Here is a 20,869-nt window from a genome sequence, read left to right as displayed (position 1 = left end):
AGAGGGAGAGAGGGGGGCAGGGAGAGAGGGGGGCAGGGAGAGAGGGAGGGAGAGGAGTGAGAGGGGAGAGGGGGAGAGGGGAGAGGGGAGAGGGGAGAGGGGAGAGGGGAGAGGGGAGAGGGAGAGAGGGGAGAGGGGAGAGGGGAGAGGGGAGAGGGGAGAGGGGAGAGGGGAGAGGGGAGAGGGGAGAGGGGAGAGGGGAGAGGGGAGAGGGGAGAGGGGAGAGGGGAGGGGAGAGGGAGAGGGGAGAGGGGAGAGGGGAGAGGGGAGAGGGGGAGAGGGGAGAGGGGAGAGGGGAGAGGGGAGAGGGGAGAGGGGAGAGGGGAGAGGGGAGAGGGGAGAGGGGAGAGGGGAGAGGGAGAGGGGAGAGGGGAGAGGGGAGAGGGGAGAGGGGAGAGGGGAGAGGGGGAGAGGGGAGAGGGGAGAGGGAGAGAGGGAGAGGGGAGAGGGGAGAGGGAGAGAGAGAGAGAGAGAGAGAGAGAGAGAGAGAGAGAGAGAGAGAGAGAGAGAGAGAGAGAGAGAGAGAGAGAGAGAGAGAGAGAGAGAGAGAGAGAGAGAGAGAGAGAGAGAGAGAGAGAGAGAGAGAGAGAGAGAGAGAGAGAGAGAGAGAGAGAGAGAGAGAGAGAGAGAGAGAGAGAGAGAGAGAGAGAGAGAGAGAGAGAGAGAGAGAGAGAGAGAGAGAGAGAGAGAGAGAGAGAGAGAGAGAGAGAGAGAGATGTTAGTGCAAGCATCAAAATAAATTACCAGGAAAGGAAGGGGTAACAAAGAGGTCATATTAAATTTATAAATTGATTCTTGGAGCACCACCATCCATGCTACATAAGGATTGTTTCACACACCACCGGTTTTTAAATTAAGCAGGATCTTGAGTTTCAAACTCAAAAAGAACACGAGACGTCACCAATGCTTTAAATAGTTAAGATGTCATCAGCTGAAACATCAGTGTTCTGCAATTTTCACCTCCTCGATAAATAAATGGCAAGTTTTGCTTCAGAACACAAAAAGTTTGCTAAAAGACATTCATTTTTACATTGATACAAGACATTGAAACCAAATATAAAAACACAATGTGTAAAAGACAAACTGAGCCCCCGCATCACACGTGACATGATTCCAAAAAGCGAGGCCAACCTTGAACATTCAATGAAAATGTGAAAAATGGTCTCCGGGGTGTTGCAAAAGGGGCACAATTCCGAGTTTTCAGGACATATATGGTGGAACAGGACGTTGCAAGGCAGGATGCTGTGCGCCAGCCGCCACTGCAGATCGCCGGAGCGCTTGACAATAGGTCCTCTGTACATCACCTGCCATTTTATTGTAGTGGATCGGTTAGCTTGAAGCAGCACTCGCCAATGAGCTTGTGGCTCTGCAGGTTTGTCAGGAAAAAGGGTGAGAACACATAGATTGTACACTGAGGATTTCTCCATCCGGTTAAAGGGCATAAAACTTTGAAATAAAATTAACAGATTTGGGAAAGGACATTGGGAAAGATGGAGGGCATCTTCAATGTCTGGGTCCCATTTTAACCCGGTTTGCTTAAAGGTCTGTAGGATCAGAGAAAATTCTGCCAATAACTCTGATGGACCTCACACTGGTGGCCACGGCAATGTCAGCAGCTGGCTTCCATCTATGTACAAGGAGGTTCCTGAGGTGTTCAACTCTGTTAATGCTGACATCAATAAACTTTTGCATAAAAGATCTGTCACTACAGACCCCATTAAAAAAGGATTTAAAAATATTGGTTCCTTTAAAAACATCTGAAGGGAGTAAGCACTGGTATCACGGCAAAAAGAAAACGCCTGCCATGCTTCGGTAAAAAAGTGGGACCGATGTCATATCCATGTGCTTCGTGTTGAGAAGAAAGAGCTCGTCACCATAGCCAAGTTTCCCAGCTTGCTAAAGCAAGCAATGGGCAAAGGCTTTCCATGGGACGTCGGAGTATAGAAGCCTTCGTGCTGAGAGGAGGCGGAAAGCCATCACTTTGCTCGTTACCTCTATTAGCCCCTGTCCACCCTCTGTTGTCGGTAGGCTTAGTATTCCTGGCCGGAGCCAGTGCTTTCCCCCCAGAAAAAGTCCACAAAAAGACTGAAGTTTTCTTAGGATAAAAGCTGGGGCCTGCAGAGTTTTAAAAACATGCCATAGCATTGATGCCGCAAGATTATTAATGACGAGAGTACGATCCCGGTAGGAAAGCTGCTTCAATAGTCCCCTCCATTTTGTTAACCGCTGCTCAGTTTTGGTAATCAGCGATTCCCAGTTTTTTGAAATAAAAACTGGAATTCCAAGAAAGACACCGAGGTAGTGTATTCCTTCATTGGTCCATTCAAGCTGCCCTGGCAGGGTTGGAGGGGGAATCTCATTCTGTGGACCGAAATAAAAAGCTTTGCTCTTTTCCATATTAACTTTTTTCGAGCTAGCCAGGCTAAATTCCTTGACAGACTCAACCAAAGCACGAACATCGTAATTTGAGTGCACAATTGCCCAGAGATCATCCGCATAAGCAATCGTTTTTACGGGATTTTCTAACGGCAGTGGATAAAACCCTTGCAGCCGCGCGCGTAAACGATGCAGTCAAGGTTCAATTGAAAGGGAGTATAGAAGGCCAGACAGGGGGCACCCTTGACGGATACCTCTGGTAACAGGGAAAGGCTGACTTAGGATGTTATTTACTTTGAGCACACTAAAAATATTATTATACAATAGTTTGATATAGCAAGTAAAATTTTCCTTAAAGCCAAACCCCTGTAAAACAGCAAAGAGATAAGAATGATCAATTGTGTCCAAAGCTTTTACTTGGTCTAAAAACACCAGACCAACATTTCTATGTTCAGCAATACAAATATCGATCATGTCACGGACAATAAAAACACTATCATGTATTGCCCTTTTTGGAATGCAATAAGATTGATCGGGGTGTACAATCTCCTCAATCAAAGGTTTGAGGTGGTTGGCAAGAACTTTCGAGAAAATCTTGTAGTCCGTGCAGAGGAGCGAAATGGGACTAACAGCTGAACCAGAGACATTTTGCCAACTGCCCTTTGACTAAGAGTCATGTCAAACTAGTCACTTACTCGAGAGATGACTTACCTATATGGGGATAACTACATGTCACCGTTTTTCATGATGGTGTTACAGCTCCAGCCATATTTTATGTCAATAAAAAATATGGGTGGTTCACCACTGCTAGGAATGGATTTAATCAAAGCATTGCGATGTCATATTGTCGGTGATTCTGTGCTAACCTCAGAACAAAGCGTTTCTGTACTAGAAACGCATACTGAGTCTGACACCTGTGGGATGTGCAAAAGGCTTTGCCCATAAGGTTAAAGTCCAAAACGATGCTACTCCTGCACAACAAAAACTTATGACGGCTTCCACACTCTATGAGACAAGCTATCTCAGATGATCTGAAACAACTGCTAGAGATGGGTATAATTGAGAAAGTTGAAACCTCTCCCTGGGTTTCTCCACCAGTTGTCATTCAGAAGAAAATCAGGGGGGATTTGGATGTGTGTCGATCTGTGGGAGGCCAACAAAGCAATAATCGTGGACTGTCACCCATTGCCTCATGAAGGAGGAAAATACCCACCCATAAAGGAAATTTTTGCTGAACTGAGAGATGTTAGTCTTTTCTACAATTGACCTTGCTCGTACTTACCATCAAGTTATCCTGCACGAGGACAGCCACAATTTGACAGCTGTTATTACACATGAAGGACTTTTCCGATACTGCAGAGTTCCATACGGCTTGGCATCATCCCTTGCTGCATTTCAAAATCTCAGGGTGACAATTCTTCAGGGATTACCAGGCGTACAAATCTACCTGGGTGACTTGCTCTTTTTGATCCAAACCTGCCCACATTCATTTCAATGTATGCGTCTGACGACGGGATGGGGGGGGAGTGTTAACTCAGCTGCATTCTGACAATACTGTGTGCACAATGGCCTTCGTGTCCCACACATTGGCTCCTGTCAAAAGGAAATACTTAACAGTCGAGAAGGAAGCTCTAGCCTGTGTCTGGGCTGTGGAAAAGTGGAGGACATACCTCTGGGGATGTCACTTCACCCTTCAAACAGACCACATTGTTGACTACAAAAAGCATTGGTCATGCTGGACTGTGAATCGCCAGATGGTCTGCTCGACTGCTTTGCTTCTCCTACAATGTGACGTACTGCCCTGGAAAAATAAATTATGAAAAACTGTCAAGCTAGGCTGCCTCTGCCTACCAGTTGTGGTGCAGAGGATGAACCTGAGCTGATTGCCACTATTTGGGCAGCCCTGACTGCTCTGCCTGTAACCGAGTTCTCTGCTGCCTGTGAAACCTGCCCAGAATTGTGTCTGCTGCGTGCCCAGATCGGGAAAGGCTGGCCAAACCCAAGGAAAGCAGTTGCACCTGAGCTTGCTTCATACTGCGCTCTCAATCATGAACTGGCCATGGACAAATCATATGTGTTGCGATGAACACGTTTGATTGTACCGCTGTCGGTGTACATCAAAGTGGTCAACCTGGAGCATGAAAGTCACCAGAACATCGCGCGCACCATACAGAAACCCCGTGACTATACTGGTGGCCCAAGATGGACAGTCTTGTGCAATCCATCATATCATCTTTGTGTCTTGTCAATTGAGCCACAAAACCGCAAAAACCTTCCTTGCTCCGCCGCAGCCAGTCAAACTGCCCGAGGGACCAAGGCAGAAAGTGGTAATAGACATTGTAGGATCATTCAAACTTGGCACATGGGATTGCCATGATGCCATCACCCTGATCAACTATTACAGTAAGTGGTGTGAGGTGGCACTTATTTCAAGTGTCACCACAGAGTTTATTACTGCTTTCCTGTGCTCGATTTTCAGTCGAAACGGAAATCCCTACTGGGTTGTTACCGACAATGGACCGCAATTCACTTCTACTGCCTTCTCTCAATTTTTGGAAGAGAGAAAAATACGGCAAAGTCCTCCAGCATCTACTACCCCTTAATGGTGCTGTGGAAAGGTTCAACAGAGTGCTGAAGGAGTGTATACAGAATGTGGAACGAGAAGGTAAACCTTGGAAACCTGAGGTGACTGAATTCCTTCATAACTACCGGGCTAAATGACACGCCACTACTGGTGTATTTCCATTCGAGTTGTTCTACAAAAGGAAGATGCGCACCAAGCTGAACATCTTTCCGGTCGTCAGCGATTCCGAACCACTGCTGAACGTGAGAGACACTGTCATCAAAAGACAGACAAAAAAGCAAGTACACCGACCGAAGAAGGGGAGTGAAGATTCTGACATTTCAACCAAGAGATCATGTGTGAGTAAAGAAACCCGTGCATGTGAGGAAAGGGACTACAAAATACACTGATGCTATACTGATTCGGGAGAAAATTGGACCAGGCACATACGTACTCAGTGATGGGAAGAAATGGAATGCATCGCACCTGGCCCTCCATCCAGAGACTGCACCAATGCCGATCACAGAGGGAAATGAAAGGAATGAAGCGGTTGCAAGTCCAGCACGAATCATGAGGGTTAGAAGACCACCTGCTTGGCTCAAAGACTTTGAGAGATATTAGGATTAGTGTGAGAACAATTAAGTAAATGTTAAATGCTCATGTACTACTAAATGTGAAAAATTACAATTTTGTTCCTTACATTTAATATTATTAAGAGTGATCGTAGGCAATGTTCTCCAACATCATAATAATTAAACGAAACATTGATTCAAGTTAATGTGTGAAGGTACCAAGCCATGAGATAATTACTATGTTGTGCATACTGTTCTACTTGTTCTTTTCTTTACCATTTTGAAGTTCAACTCTGCAGTACCTAAATGTTTTCAAGGAAAAGAGACATGTTGTGTCCTGTTCGTATATTTACTTTGTCAATGCTAATTTCACTTTGAACGCATGAGGGCATTTCACAATGTGATACAGTATCAGGTGAAGAAGAAGAGGAGTGGAGAAGATTGTGCAGATTTAAATAAAGCCTGTTGTTGTATGCCTGTGGTATGGCCAATATTCTTCTCAACCACAACAGCTGGTTTCTTAACATTTCCAGGTCTCACTCCAGATTTTGACAGTTATTTAGTCCACGTGATCCGATCCAAAAAATAGAAAATATTTTGATTATATACTTTAGTCTGTGAGAGTAGATGGTGCAAAATCCCATCATATAATGCATAAAATTGCTCCAAGCTCCCAATTTGAAAACTAGAGCACTTACAAAAGTAATGTCTACAGCAATTTGTGGGAATGAAGATGAGGCATTCAATGATGTGATTGAGGAAAGTGGAAATAAATAAATAAATGTTGCTTTATCGTTAAGAAACTGTTGCGGCCTGTTCCAAGTCAAGGCATTGTTGAGCAGGCCAAAAGCAATGGCGAATTAAGACCCTAGCAAGGGAGAGTGGGCTGACCGAGGATGAGCCTTGATAAAGGATAATTAAATTAGGCTGTTAATTATCTTCAAAAGGGGTGTTTAAATTAACCCAAATACCCAATTTTCATTCATGTACTTCCTTGGAGGTCTCCTAATATGCATGCAGAGTTTCAGGCTGCTAAATTTCATGGTTTTGGAGATATGGAGGACACACACACACACACACACACACACACACACACACACACACACACACACGATATTCAATGTCTGCTTTTCAATTGGATATTTTTATGATGAGACAATAATTAAAATAAATGTTGAGTTTTCAGTGAAAGTTCTTTTTTCTTTGGAGTGCTTCTTTTCAAATGTAGTAGTGTTCTTTGTCTAAATTTAGAATAGTCTTTAGCATTAATGACAAAAATAAACACCCACACAAAAAAAAAATGTTCCCCTTGCTGTGCTTGGCAAAATGATATTTTTCAGTGCAATATCAATTTTTTTGCCATACCCCCCCCCCCCAACCAAAAATCATGGATCTGCACGCAGAGCTCACAAAAGAGAAAGTACACAGTGCTTACAGAGCAAGACGACGTTAGTCTCGGTTTTAGAGAATACTAGACGACCCTTGAACCCGTTGGGTTCCCGTTGTGACAGCCGTTAATAAAAAAAATCTTGCGTGTCAATGTGAAAAAAACGGAGAAAAGAAAGTCAAAGAAATTATTGTACGTAATCTTCTAAACACAATTTTATTTATAATTAAACACATAAATATTAGATCAAAATGGCGATGTTTATTTTATGCTTCAAAATAAATCGTTCTTTGTCTACAGTACAACTTTGAGATTTTTAAATAAATCATTTCAAGAAAAAAAAAAAGATAGCTCCAGCGAACTATACCGCTGAGGTTGTTTGCATTAATCAAATTCTCCCGAAGAGTACTTGACTGAATCGGGAATTAATTTTTTTAATAATTTTTTCGTTGCCTGATTTGAATGAAACTTGATACTGCACACCGCAGGAGAATGGTGAATAAGTTAGGCCGAAAATTTTTGCGCTGTCGTGTACCGTTTTGGCTGTATTTCGGGAGCATACATACATACATATATACAAGATGAGAGTTTTAGTAATATAGAGATAAAACTTAAACTGCCTCTTTAAGGCTGCCATGAACATGCGAGTGGATATGTTGCATTATTGTGTTCTGTGAATGGTTCCCAAAGATTGAGATCATGGCTCACTGCTGTGTGAACCACCTTGTGTAAGGAATGTGCGATGATGTTCAATAAGGGACTGGGATGTAATAGAATTTGCAACCCAGGACAGTGATGATGTCATTTTTCTCCCCAGATTGCTTTGAAGTGAAAAGCAGCATGGACTGTCTGTGTGACAACAGCCAATCAGGACCATCGACACATTAACCAATCAACACAGCCGAGCATGAGCCAATGAGATTGTCTGTTTGTGCTGTTCTCTGCCGTGAGACGTCTTGGTTGTTTTACTCATGCATTGCACATGTAAACGAACATGTAAAGTTGAACACAACATGTAAAAGTTGATAATACCATTATCAATATAATTATCATCATTATCGTCAATACGGCAACTATTATCGACTTCTTTTTTTTTTTTTAACTTGACATTGCCGATTTGCAGACTTAAGTCACTTTCCATTGCACAGGTATCATTAAAGACCTGCGAGATATTTTGATGGTAACCTTTGTCTTTACAGTTTGTGAACAAAAAATGTCCCAATTCCTTTTCGGCAAGTAATACTTCACGTCGAAAAGTTTGGAATGTAAAGTCGCTCAGAAATATTGCACTTAGAAATACCACTATTTAAGCACAGGCCGATGAAACTTTAGAAACCCTGGACAACTCGAACCACCTCCTCTGCTCTTCACTTGCAGATGTGATGCTCATTCTTCACCACATTCACCACGTAGGTGTGTCATCGTAACACGGTAGTGCGGTTACTTCGTTTAAGCACAGATCTTCGGGACTTTGATCGCAAAGATCAAACACAACTTAAAAGACATGTTGGTTGATGCAAAAAGTCAGGATAAGAAGCTTCCACGCATATCCTGTTTAAGAATAATAATTTTGTGGATCACCTGGTGATCGTGGTAATGATGTACCTGAACTTGAGAGAATGAGAATATTTATTTATTCGTAAAAGTAATCGTATTTCAAACTGTTTTATGACTGTGTGCAATTGAAGGTTTTGACATGTTTGTGCAAACACGGTGGGATACCTCATCATCTTCCACACCAGTGACTGTGACGTTTTCATGGCGGATAGCGTGGACTGTGCACATTAGTCGTGTCTGTGCTCGTGTCAAGAACAACACTGTGCCTTTTGTCTGAATTTATTGTATGTTGTACAAATAAAAATGCACTATATACACCTTTCGCATGGAGTAATTCTTCCTTCACAAATAGCCATGAAGCGCGATCCCGGGCTTATACGTCACGATCGACTTCAAATGAAGGAAATAACTTTCATCGGCTATAAATGGATGGGGGTGTGTGTGTGTGGGGGGGGGCTTTTTGTGTCTTAATTCATTACATACTAGTAGAATGTACATTTGACTCTTGAGACTGCTGAGACCCTTTAGATCAGGGGTGGGGAACCTCCGGCCTCCGGGCCGTATACGGCTCGCGAAAACGTTTGATCCGTCCCGCGAGGCAATTCATAATATGGAATAGGCAAAGCCTAGAAGCGAACATAGAATTCTTAAGGCCCAGTCACACCTTGACGCTTTAGCCAGCAATGGCAACGTATCAAAATGTATATAAAACGCTGGCTTACGCTGAACTTTTGATGTTTTTTTTAAAAGATTCAGACATATTCATAACGAGTTGGTCGTATGCATAACATATTAGTAACGGACACAGAACGTTTCGTTGTCTTATAGATAACTTATACCAATGAATGCTTAGCCTGTTGTCAGCGTTCACAACTTATGCCCAACGATGGTCAAACTTATGTATAGCACGCTGCACGTATCGCCAACGATCACGTGGCGTAGCCTATTAAAAGGCTGCCGCACAATGATTCAAATCAAAACCGCCGGAGAAATGGAAGTGTCAACATCACAGACACACCTTGGCGATCTTGCCAGCGTATGCCGACCTCTGAAAAATGCATCTAAAACGCTAGCGCACGTCGAATACGGTATGGGTAAGTTTGGTATGCGTGAATAGAACGCTAAGGTAAGCTATCATACGTCGTAGTAAGTGGAGTACTTCTTGAAATTTTAAAGGTGTTAAACATTTTACGTCGTACTTGCCGTATGCCTCACACGTTCCGCATGCGATGGGAATAAGTTGTACACACGATATGCGATCGTTGGCAAACGTTGACAAAAGTTACTTGTACGTTACTCATCAGTTGAAACACGTCGACGTAATGGTTAGCGTCAGTGTTCCAGACTCCCTGGTTTTCTTTTTGGTTTTTTTTTTTTTCTTCGGTATGACGGTGATGTTGACACTTCGATTTCTCGTGCGGTTATAATATAATATAATTAATAGGCTGCCGCTCAACGATTTCAATCATAACCGCACTAGAAATCCAAGTGTCAACATCACCGGCATACCGAAGAAAAAAAAATAAAACCAGGGAGTCTGGAACACTGACGCTAACCATTACCTTGATGTGTTTCGACTTATGAGTAACTTACAAGTAACGTGTGTGGACGTGTGTCAACGATCGCGTAACGTGCCTACAACACGTTACTCATAGGTTAGAAATAAGTTTCGGGTACGTTAAACATCACCTCGACGTGTTTCGACTTATGATTAACTTACAAGTAACGTGTGTCGACGTGTGTCAATGATCGCATAACGTGCCTACAACTTATGGTCAGCGTAGCGGAACTTGTGAGTCATACGCTAGCATAAGTCGTAAAATTTCAAGCATGCTAAAATTTCAGGACAACCGCAAAGTACAACGATGAAAGCTAGCGTACTACGACGTATGGCAGTGTTTTTCAGCGTGCTCTCAATGTTTCCAAAACTTACCCATAACGTATTCGACGTGTGCCAGCGTTTTAGACATTTTTCAAAAATCGGCATAAGCTGGCTAAAACGTCAAGGTGTGACTGGGCCTTTACATTCGCTTCTTAAATATATCACATTAAAGTCTTTTTGCTATGAAAAAATAAATATTACTTCAACATTACCTTCACAACAACTACACCGCCGAGAACAGGATCTCATCTGCAAAAATAAATATTACCTCAACATTACCTTCACAACAACTACACCACCAAGAACAGGATCTCATCTGAAAAAAAAAATCCTCAACATTACCTTCACAACGACAACTACACCGCCGAGAACAGGATCTCATCTAAAACTAGAACGGGCACTCATAGAGCGCATACCTTCACCGCCACTACTTTTTTTGTTCATGGTATGAGTGTGGGGAACTGGTTTCATATGAATGGTCTTATGACACAAACCACATATCTATAATGTAATGACCCCCCCCCCGACTTTCGGGGGCTATGGACTAAACAACAATCAACTCACGTCGTTTTGGCGAGTCTTCACTCGCAAGCTCGGTGAATACAACGTTTCAACAAGAGAAGGTAATCTCGTTTGATGCTGGTTTCATGCAAATCAAATAAGAATTGACTGAGTTATGCCGAAAACCGCATATTTTTCAAGGGCGTGACCCCCCCCCCCCGAATTTTACCCCAACCGGTGACATGTGTTATGACGTCATTGTGTCACAAGATTGGGCATTAAATTCTGAACATTTTGGTGCTGGGTTCATGTAAAGCGGACAATAATTGACCGCGTTATGACAAAAACCGCATATTTTTCAAGGTCGTGACCCCCCAACCTTTGACCCCTAACCGGTAACAAGAGTTTGGGCGTCATTGTGTCATATTGCATATCACAAGATGAGGCGTTGAATTCTGAACATTTTTGGCGTTAGTTGCATGCAAATTGAATAAAAATTGACTGTGTTATCGTAAAAAGACAATTTTGACCTTTTCGTGACCTTGACCTTGACCTTTAACCCGAACGATCCCAAAATCTAATTGAATGCTTCCTGGCTAATAACCAATCATCCCACCAAATTTCATGCAATTCGGTTTAACACTTTTTGAGTTATACGAATCACAAGATTACAAATAAATAAATAAATAAATAAATACACGCTGACCAAAACATAACCTTTCGCAGAATGCGAAGGTAAAAATTAATACTTGAAGCGAACGTAGTATTCTTCTTACATTCGCTTCTGACTTTACCTATAACTTGTTCACAACTGTATACGCAATTTCCGGTTACTTTGGCCTGGATTCGGGATCAGCGATCAAATAATGTAAATCATGATTAAAAATTATTTTTTGATGTGGGAGATATCTTTAATATGGAATAGGCAAAGCCTAGAAGTGAACGTAGAATTATTCTTTCATTCGCTTCTGACTTTACATAAAACTTGTTCACAACTGTATACTTGCCAACTATACCGTGGTACGTGTAAGCCCCGCACAGCTGATGATTTTGACGCAATTTCCGGTTACTTCGGCCTGGATTCGGGATCAGCGATCAAATAATGTAAATCACGATTAAAAAATATTTCTTGATGATGCAGGAGATATCTTTATTAAAATTAACTTTGGGGAAATAATAATTGAATAAATAAATGATCACTTCTGGTCAAGAATAAAAGAAATTAAAAGTTCCGGAAAAAGTTTCAAAATCACTCCTGGTAATGTTAAATACAAAATAAACACTTCCTGTCATGAAAAAAAAATCACTTTCGGAAGTATAAAATTCACTTTGGCGATAAAATAATTGAATAAATAAACAAACACTTCCGGTCATGATCTCCCGGCATGCATCATTCCCCATGAAAAAAACCGGAAACAAAAAAAAAACCAGAAGCAAAAAAAAAAAAAAACAAGCAAAAAAAAAATAAAAACCAGAAGCAAAAAAAAAAAAACGGAAGCAAAATGGTCATAGCCAACGACACGGATTCACAATTGCCAGGGTATTGTGTTGTTTCCTATTCTCTCATGTGCACGCGTTCAGTAATATTCACAAGATAGAAATAAAACCCAATCGTGTTTATACACCGCACAGCGTTTAACAACAACCGGAAGCAAAAGGTCATAGCAAACGTCACAGATTCCAAATAGCCAGGGGTATTGTGTTGTTGTTGTTTCCTATTCTCTCACGTACACGCGTTAAGTATGAAGCTCACTGGGTTCGCTATTAAAATCAGTGGAGGAAATATACACCATGTCTGATATTATTTGGGTCTTTCATGTCTCCGACGATGCCTTTATCTCCCGGCATGCATCATTCCCCATGACAAAAACCGGAACCAAAAAATAACCAGAAGCAGAAAAAAAAAAACGTAAGCAAAAGGTCATAGCCAACCACACAGATTCCAAATTGCCATGGTATTGTGTTGCTGTTGTTGTTTCCTATTCTCTCAAGTGCACGCGTTAAGCAATATTCACAAGATAGAAATAAAACCCAATCATGTTTGTACACCGCACAGCTAAACTAAAGCTGTGGCAAGTGCAACTGGAAAGGGGAAACTGTCCACTTTCTCACTCTGCAAGAACAAAAGCCTGCTGTGACATCTGAATATGCTGCTGAGTGTGCAAAACTCCTCCAGGCATTTGGAGAGAGGTTCCAGGACATGAAAAGTAAACAAAGGGAACTGAACATATTTGCCACGCCATTTTATGTGGAACCAGCTGATGTGCTTGACAACCTACAACACGAAATCATTGAGCTGCAAAGCAATGACGAGCTCAAAGCTCGGTACAACAACCTCCCTTTGCTCGAGTTATACAAACTGTGTGGATGTGCTGAGGATTTCCCCATTCTGAGGAGACATGCACTGAAGTTTGCATCACTGTTTGGGACGACCTACAGCTGTGAGCAGTTCTTTTCAAAACTGACTCTTGCAAAGACTCTGTTCCGCTCAAGATTGTGACCCAAACCTGCAAAACCAGCTGCGAGTAGCATCATCATCACTACCACCTGACACCAAACGCCTCGCCAAAGAGAAACAGTTCCAGCCATCGCATTAGGTGAGTCCGATATATGTGTTCAATAATTTTGCATGGCCCTCGAAGGATGTTCTAAAAATCGAAATGGCCCTTGACAGGAAAAAGGTTCCCCAACCCTACTTTAGATCTTTGAAGATTGACCCTTTAAACACCCAGAACGAACTCTAATTATTATTAGGGTGCCAAGGCTTCGAGGCTGGGAAACCTATTGTTTTTGCCCAAAGCCATGAAGACCAATGAAAATTTTGTCCAATGGACCAACGGGCCCACCAATCTACAATAAATGGACAGGGTACGTGTGTGTGTGTGTGTGTGTGTGTGTGTGTGTGTGTGTGTGTGTGTGTGTGTGTGTGTGTGTGTGTGTGTGTGTGTGTGTGTGTGTGTGTGTGTGTGTGTGTGTGTGTGTGTGTGTGTCATTTGTTGCTCGACTGCAACATTCTGATGTGGAATTTGATTCACCAAAATGATTGTCATGATCTCCTGAGTTGATTAGGCTCATTAACTACAACCCCCCCCCCCCCCCCAGAATTCCCGAGTTTCAAATGCACGCCACGTCAAGGTGAAAAGAGCAGCTTAATAGGTCCTTCCACGGTATGCAAAGAATTAAACATTGTAACAAAGCATACATTAATTAATACTAATAATAATAATAGTATCATGTGGCAATAATAATGTTGCGGATTCGCGCCCGCCGGCGTGCGAGCGGCCACGTAACTCGAATCGCGGAACGTCGCCCACCGGACGGACAATCCCGTCGTGACCCTCTCGGACTAACGCCGGGAACTAGTCACGGGTGGGCCTTTCGGCCTCACCACGATCGTGCCAATCGGCCCCCCGCGTGGGATAGGGTTGTTCGCCAAATTCGACCCACCTAAGTACCCACACGGAGGGTAGACGGGGCGATCGCACCTCGCCGCAGGTCGACTTCGGACACGGGCCACTTTAAGCGACCCGTTCCGTACTATCGGGATAACCGAGCGGTGTTATAGTCAACCTCGACGGTTCCAATTAATTATCGGGCATATTTAGCCCACGACCAACCCTTTACGTGAAGTAAGATGGAGATTCAATTAGAGAAAAGACGAAGCGAAACGGGAGAAACAGTTCAACATAAAGCACATTTATTCCGCGGCAAACGGAAAGCACACATATACAATTATGCACCAAAAGCAAATGTAAAAGTAACACGACAATTCTGCACAAAAAGCAAATGCAAAAGAGAAACACAATGCAGATCTTCTACCGACTACGCAAGCACACGGCAACACTTACACAGTTTTACTTCACAGACGGCGCCGACAACACATACTCCAAAGCAAAAGAAAAAGGGGGCCACCCTCAACTACAGGGGGCAGACGGGCCTGGGGCCCGAGACCGCGTCGAGCCTACCCGTCTGGTGATGAGCCGCAAAATGGCGGCGGCGCCCTGACTCCGCGGGCCTCGCTGGCACTGCCTGGATTGGGGTGGGAACGGGGCCCCCTTCTCACACTATCTCAGCGCGGGGGGAAACAGGGGGGGTTGTTGATGCTCGGGGGAAAGAGGATATCTGGCTGGCTTGGGTCCCGCGACGAGCGACTCCACTGCGACCTCGACCGCGTTCCCGGCCTCCCCTCTGCGCAGCTCCCCGACTCTGACACGAGCGCAGACCTCCACAAAGCTTCTTGGCTTCTCCAGCCTCTCCGGACCCTGACAGACACTCTCTCGACTGATTTCGCCGCCGCCACAACTCTCCAACTCTTCCCTCTTCTCAACTCTGTCCAACTGCCCTGATTCGCTCCACGCTCGGCGCTTTATAGTGCGACAGGAGAAATCATATGCAGATTTTTGGATCAGGAACGGCTCGGGGGCGGAGCCACGCTCCCCATTGGACAGAGGAAAAGTGGGCGTGAATCATTCGTGATCCGCGAATCTGCATATAGCGATTATACTCCGACGCGCCTGGAGGCGGGGCCAAATCGCCCCACGCTCGCTGATAGGACGGAACAGAAGTGGGCGTGAATCATTCTTGATCCGATTTCTCGGAAAGGCTGGTGTTTTTGCACCCGCTGCTCGGTGCGCGCCCTGTACGAGTCCAGGATCGGTGCCCACAAGCGGCGCGGGAATGGCGGTGATGCGATGGTTGCGAAAGCGAGATGTGACGGTAAAGGTCGTGGCTGTTGGCGTTGTTGTTGTTGTGAAGCGGCGTTACGGTTGGTGGTTGTGTGATGGCTGTTGAGACGTGATTGGTGGAGGTTGTGGTGGTAGTAATGGCGGGTGGTCCAAAATAAAGATAGTAAAAGAAAAACGGCTATCTAAAAGGGTCGCAGCCCGAATGAATGACATTTATTCCCTCTAAACAACGGGTTTGGGCTAACTACACATATACTTACAGAGATATCTCACCTACGGGACCTGAATGGTGGTTTGCGAATTTCATCAACCACAACAATAATAACGAATGTATAATATCCACCCTGGCCAAAGCACATCTGGGCTTGGTGAAAAGCAAGCTTATGCTCAAGTAGTACAGAAGGCGGGTATGCTACAAAGCCGTGAAGACCAATGAAAATTTGGTCTAATGGACCAACTGACCCACGAGTTAATAAAACCACTCGATATTAGTGGAACACTGTTGTGTGGCAATCGGATGCTAAAATAAATCTAAAACTCAGGTGCATCATTCTCTCGGTTTTCTTCTGATTGGGAAAGTAAGGGCACGTGGATCACCATAAAAATAAAACAAGGCCACGAGAGAGCAGCGGTGATTGGCTAGTGAGCACTTCACCTCAGGAAGGCCTAATCATGTGAATGCATACCAAGTATTCTTGTGTGGAAATTTCCAGCAAAAAGGAAATATACATATGGCTTGATAAATGAGGAAAATCGGCCTGATGCCACTTGAGGCAGCAGACTTTGCACCTGCAGGTGACTTTCCATGGCACCTGAAGCGGGCAAGCACTGTATTGCAAAAGTCGTCCAACCCATCCCAAGTTGCAATTTATTTCCCTTGTACATCTGGTCAAAAACCAAGGTAAAGCTAAAGGGATACAAATACTTTTTGCCTGTCCAGTTTCCCCTTCTCTCAACCTTGGTAACACATCCATCATATATCAACCTTGGTAACACATCCACCTTATCTCAAACTATGACATGAAATCTGAAAGATTGAGATATGGTGATAAATATGACACAAGGAATTTTGATGTTGGAGACCAATGGGTCCATTGAACCTCCACTCTATTAATAATACATGCATCCAATCGAAGTTTCCAAACTAAATTTCACTGGGAAAGGAAGGGTGACAGTGAGGAGGCACAGGGACATCACCAAGGTGCTTTCAAGATACATACAGATACAGTATACTGTAACGCGAGTTGGTGGGAGACTTGAGCCGTCCCACAAAATGCCTGAGTGGATGAGGCAAGATGGGATTCGGAATCGCTCAACAGTTTGAATGATCATTCCAAAGCCGCTCCCCGACAATAATTTAGCCTCTTGGCAGCACAGACCGGGATATGAGCTCCCAACGCCGAGCGGTAACGTACTCTACCAAAGTGGCTAATCCACATTAGTTTTATTTGGAACGGTTATCATTTGATTCGCGGCGATGTCAAACCGTACATTCCTTGATGCAATTTTGTTCTCAATCACAGTTTCGCTTTTGTAGATTTAACAATTAAATGGGGTGGGGGGAGAAAAGAAATTAGTTTATAAAGAAAAGGGAACAATGAACCGTGATATAACGAGACAAGAGCGATCAATATCTACTTAAAGGCTAAGCCTCGTGAACGCCGACACCATTTCGGCCTTTAGTGGGGACACAAGACAATGGGAGAGAGAAAAGGAAAGTCTGTTGGGAGTAATGTACTTCCCTCTTCGGATGGGGGATGAGCAGCATCAGTGGTACGATCAGCTCATTCGTTCCAGTAGAAACGATCTCCAGCTGGACAAAGGCTTTGTCTGCTGCTAGCGAACTCAGTCTGTCTCGCACACACCTGGTTTAGTAGCGGTGTCACCCATTGGCCACTACTGTTGATGAGTGTAGTTGGCACCTACCCATTCGTCGAGAATTGAATTGACTGCTCGTCATTGGACGATCGGTGCTTCTTCTGCCTTGTTTGTTAAAAATGCTCCAGCTCCCCTGATCATCAACACTGATTGGTTCAACGAGTTCGTGGACAGCATCCATTGGTCATTTTCTGAACACTTCGTGCAAGTGCAGGAAAAAGAAGAAAAAAAAAAGCCTGAACAAAGGACATACAATAAAAGATTTGGAGAACTTTCTAATCAACTCACCCAAACTGCAAAACCTCCTGCCAATGTGGGCCTGTTCTGTTCTTGCATATGGCAGCTTTGGCTGCTGGGTAGCTATCATTTCTTGGAGCATGGCTGTGCCATTGATGATGTGCCCCTCCACCAGTACACTGATACTCATTTTCACCAACTTTGAAAAGATGACAGCACCAGGTGGGGTTGACTCAGCCTAATTCAGCAACCAAAGACCTCAAACTCAGGACCTGAGGATCCCAAGCCAGACACCCTAGCCACAAAGCCAACAGTAGGCTTGCATGTGAATCTTTTAACAGGCCCAGTGTCGTGCTTCTTAACGCAGATGGAAAGGTCATAACTGGGACATGTCGATACACAAGGAAAGTTTAAAATACCAATATTTGCGATCAATCATGCTTGGGAGGAGTGGGGGGTAAAAATGGGAATTGTGTGGGCAATGAGTGCTGTTATAAAAAAAATTTGTTTGGTGATGGGGTCAAATGAGGAATTGTACAACATTTTTGCATCTATTGGTGAAAGGAGAAGCGTCCATTCGTGTGTGTGCGTGTGTTTTATAACCACTGCCGCCAGCTAATTGTATTGTTACAACACTGGGGGTCAGGGGCTACCACGGGGCGGGGGGGGAGGATGAGGTTCCTCAGACTGGTCTCCCTCTTCTCCGGCTTGAGGTCGCCAGCTGCAGAGAACTCTGTGATCCGAGCACAGATGCAGATGTTTCGCAGCTGCAGCCGCTTGACTTGGAATTACCAACCTCGCAGCTTTACGTTTGAGTTACACATTACCTTTCTGTTGGCACGGCAACCTACAGGCTACTCCGTCATCAGCCACCCATCAATTAATTCAAGTATGGCTGAGCGAACCATGGATGGCTATGGTTATCCAACGGAACGAATCAGTGGGGTAGAACTTCCCAGCTATCGATAATGTACACACTTTGCAAGACCAATGAAGGAAAGGACATGAGCGAAGCAGATGGAAAACGCACAACTATTATTTGCTTGCAAATACCACCCGTCGCTTCCCTGATGGTAATATTAAAGGGGGAGGGAAAAAAAGAGGGGAGAAGAGGGTGAGAGGGGTGTGGGAGAGAGTGAAAAGGTGGAGGGAAAAGGAGAGAGGAGTGGGGGGGAGGTAGCGAGGAGGGTTGGGAGAATAGAAGACAGTGTGAGGTAAGAGGAAGGGAAGGCAGACGTTGGAGGGAACATTAATTAATTATGATTCATAGTCTCATCAAAATGATTCTGCATAGAACAGAGAGGATTCAGAAAAAAAAAATAAGAAAAAAATTTATCATAATAATAATTTTTAAAAAACGGTCTCTTATAATGCTTCATCTTCCTCTTTCACACATGTGGTTCTCATTACTGTATCATAATTCACCACTCTTTTTCTACTTCAACAGACTGCTCTCAATTAGACCTCTCCTTCCTACAGTGTCTAAAAAGTCCAACTGTTACAACATTTCTTCTCACCATTCTCTTAATTTGCCTTTATTGCATCCCTCAATAAATGTCTTTAGTCGCATTTCTGAACTTATAAATTAAAAACCCCAGTTTGCTATGCATGTTCGCTTTCCATCAATCATATTTTTTTTCCAACTTCAGTGCCAACCCACCCCACTCACCCCTCCCTCTCAAGGCAACCATCACACTCTTCCTTCCCCCTCACCCTTCTCCCTCAACTCTCCCCACTCACTCTTCTCCCTCTATTCAACCCCTCTCTCACCCTTCTCAAAGTTGCCCCCCTCACATCCACAAAACTTCTTCCTACCCCTTACTCACTCCTCCAACTCATCACTCCACCTCCTCAAATCCTCAACTGTCTTCTGCCCGCTCTCTTATTACTCCCCACTGCACCTCAACCCAGCATCACAGAGCCTTTTCTCCTACTCATACAGCCCCCTCCCCTTCTGCAATCCCCCACACTCCTTCAACAACTCTTCTTACCTCCCCCCTCCTCCCTTGTCCTCCCCTCCCCCTCCTCTACCCTGAATCCAACACCTCCTCCCCTCCCTCTTCATCAATGGTGTGGACCTCAAATCTGCCATCTGCTTGGAAATCAGCAACCATTACTGCCCTGCATAAAAAGGTGCAAAAACAGATCCCTGCAACTACAGACCAATCAGCCTTCTCCCAATCATCAACAAGGTTATGGAATCCATCATCGCTTCAGACATTAAATCCTTCCTCTTCTCCAATGGCTTGATTTCTGATCATCATTTGGTTTCAGACCAGGTCACTCTACCCTGGATATGTTGCTTCTGCTCTCCCAAAAATAGATGGAGGTACTCAATGCCAGACGTTAAAGCAGAGCCATATCCCTCATCCTTGGTATTCAGATCCTTGGTATCTCCCATGGTGAGGTTGTCTTTGGCCACTCACTTTCTCACCACAGGCAGGTCGGTGGTCTTTCTGTCTTCCACCGTCTCCTCTCCGGTCTCACACCCTCCCCCCCTGCTCTGTCCCCCCCCCCATATTTCCGCGGGGCGCTCTCGGTCCGCCAGCAACCCCTTTTTGGTAAAACTACCAAAATGACGAATCAATGCTCACCTTCACTCTTTCATTCTTCTTTTTCCCGCCTTTGGAATAAACTCCCTCACTCTAATCAATCCCATTCTTCCCTCAAGGTCTTCAAAACAGCTGTTTACCACCACCTATCTCCCTCCATCCCAAACCACGATCTTTTATACCGCCGTTAATCCACCGCACCCCTACCTCCTTTAAATTCCCTACTTTCCTTCCTGAAAGTCCCTGTGGTGTCCATCTTGTATTCCCCATGTTCCCCACCCCATCCCTCTCCCTTCCACAGTTCTCCAAATGTCTCTGTTCCCCACTGTTTTGTCCTTCCCTCTCCCGCCCCTCTTGTCTCCTGCTCCCTTTGTTGTGCATCGTGTGTTAAGCTCTCATATGAGCCTCGTCAATGTCTACAAAAAAAGAAGAAAAAAAAAAAGAGAGAGAACATAGTCTCGCTTGCTTAAAGTAAATAGGTATATCAGCTTAGTTATAAGACTCGTTATTTCTTTAAATCAGACTTCACAACAGATGTTGATACTTATTCAGTGCGGACGATATCTGATCCTCAAAAGCAAAATAATATTTCGACGATTTACTTAAATTAGTCCGTGAGAGTAGATCGTGGAAAATCGTATCATACAATGCATGAAGTCGCTCCAAAATCCTAATTTGA

The 20,869-nt window shown here is 44.2% G+C and overlaps 1 protein-coding gene across 2 annotated transcripts in view; it reads left to right on the top strand.

The window, feature by feature from the left end:
* LOC147017879 (muscleblind-like protein 2a) overlaps positions 1-8,771 on the top strand; it is an 86,232-nt gene extending 77,461 nt beyond the window's left edge. For both annotated transcript variants that reach the window (XM_085896954.1, XM_085896955.1), the window contains one exon: positions 7,716-8,771. In XM_085896954.1, coding sequence (XP_085753080.1) covers positions 7,716-7,786 — 71 coding nt within the window. In that variant the 3' untranslated portion in view covers positions 7,787-8,771. The remainder of the gene's footprint in view (positions 1-7,715) is intronic.
* The last annotated feature ends 12,098 nt before the right edge of the window (positions 8,772-20,869 follow it).

Source organism: Eptatretus burgeri, chromosome 10 (assembly GCF_056783735.1).
Source record: "Eptatretus burgeri isolate ZD-2024b chromosome 10, Ebu_testis_v1, whole genome shotgun sequence".
Classification (NCBI taxonomy): domain Eukaryota; kingdom Metazoa; phylum Chordata; class Myxini; order Myxiniformes; family Myxinidae; genus Eptatretus; species Eptatretus burgeri.
The sequence above is the reverse complement of the archived record's forward strand: the minus strand, read 5'-3'. Positions and strand labels throughout refer to the sequence as shown.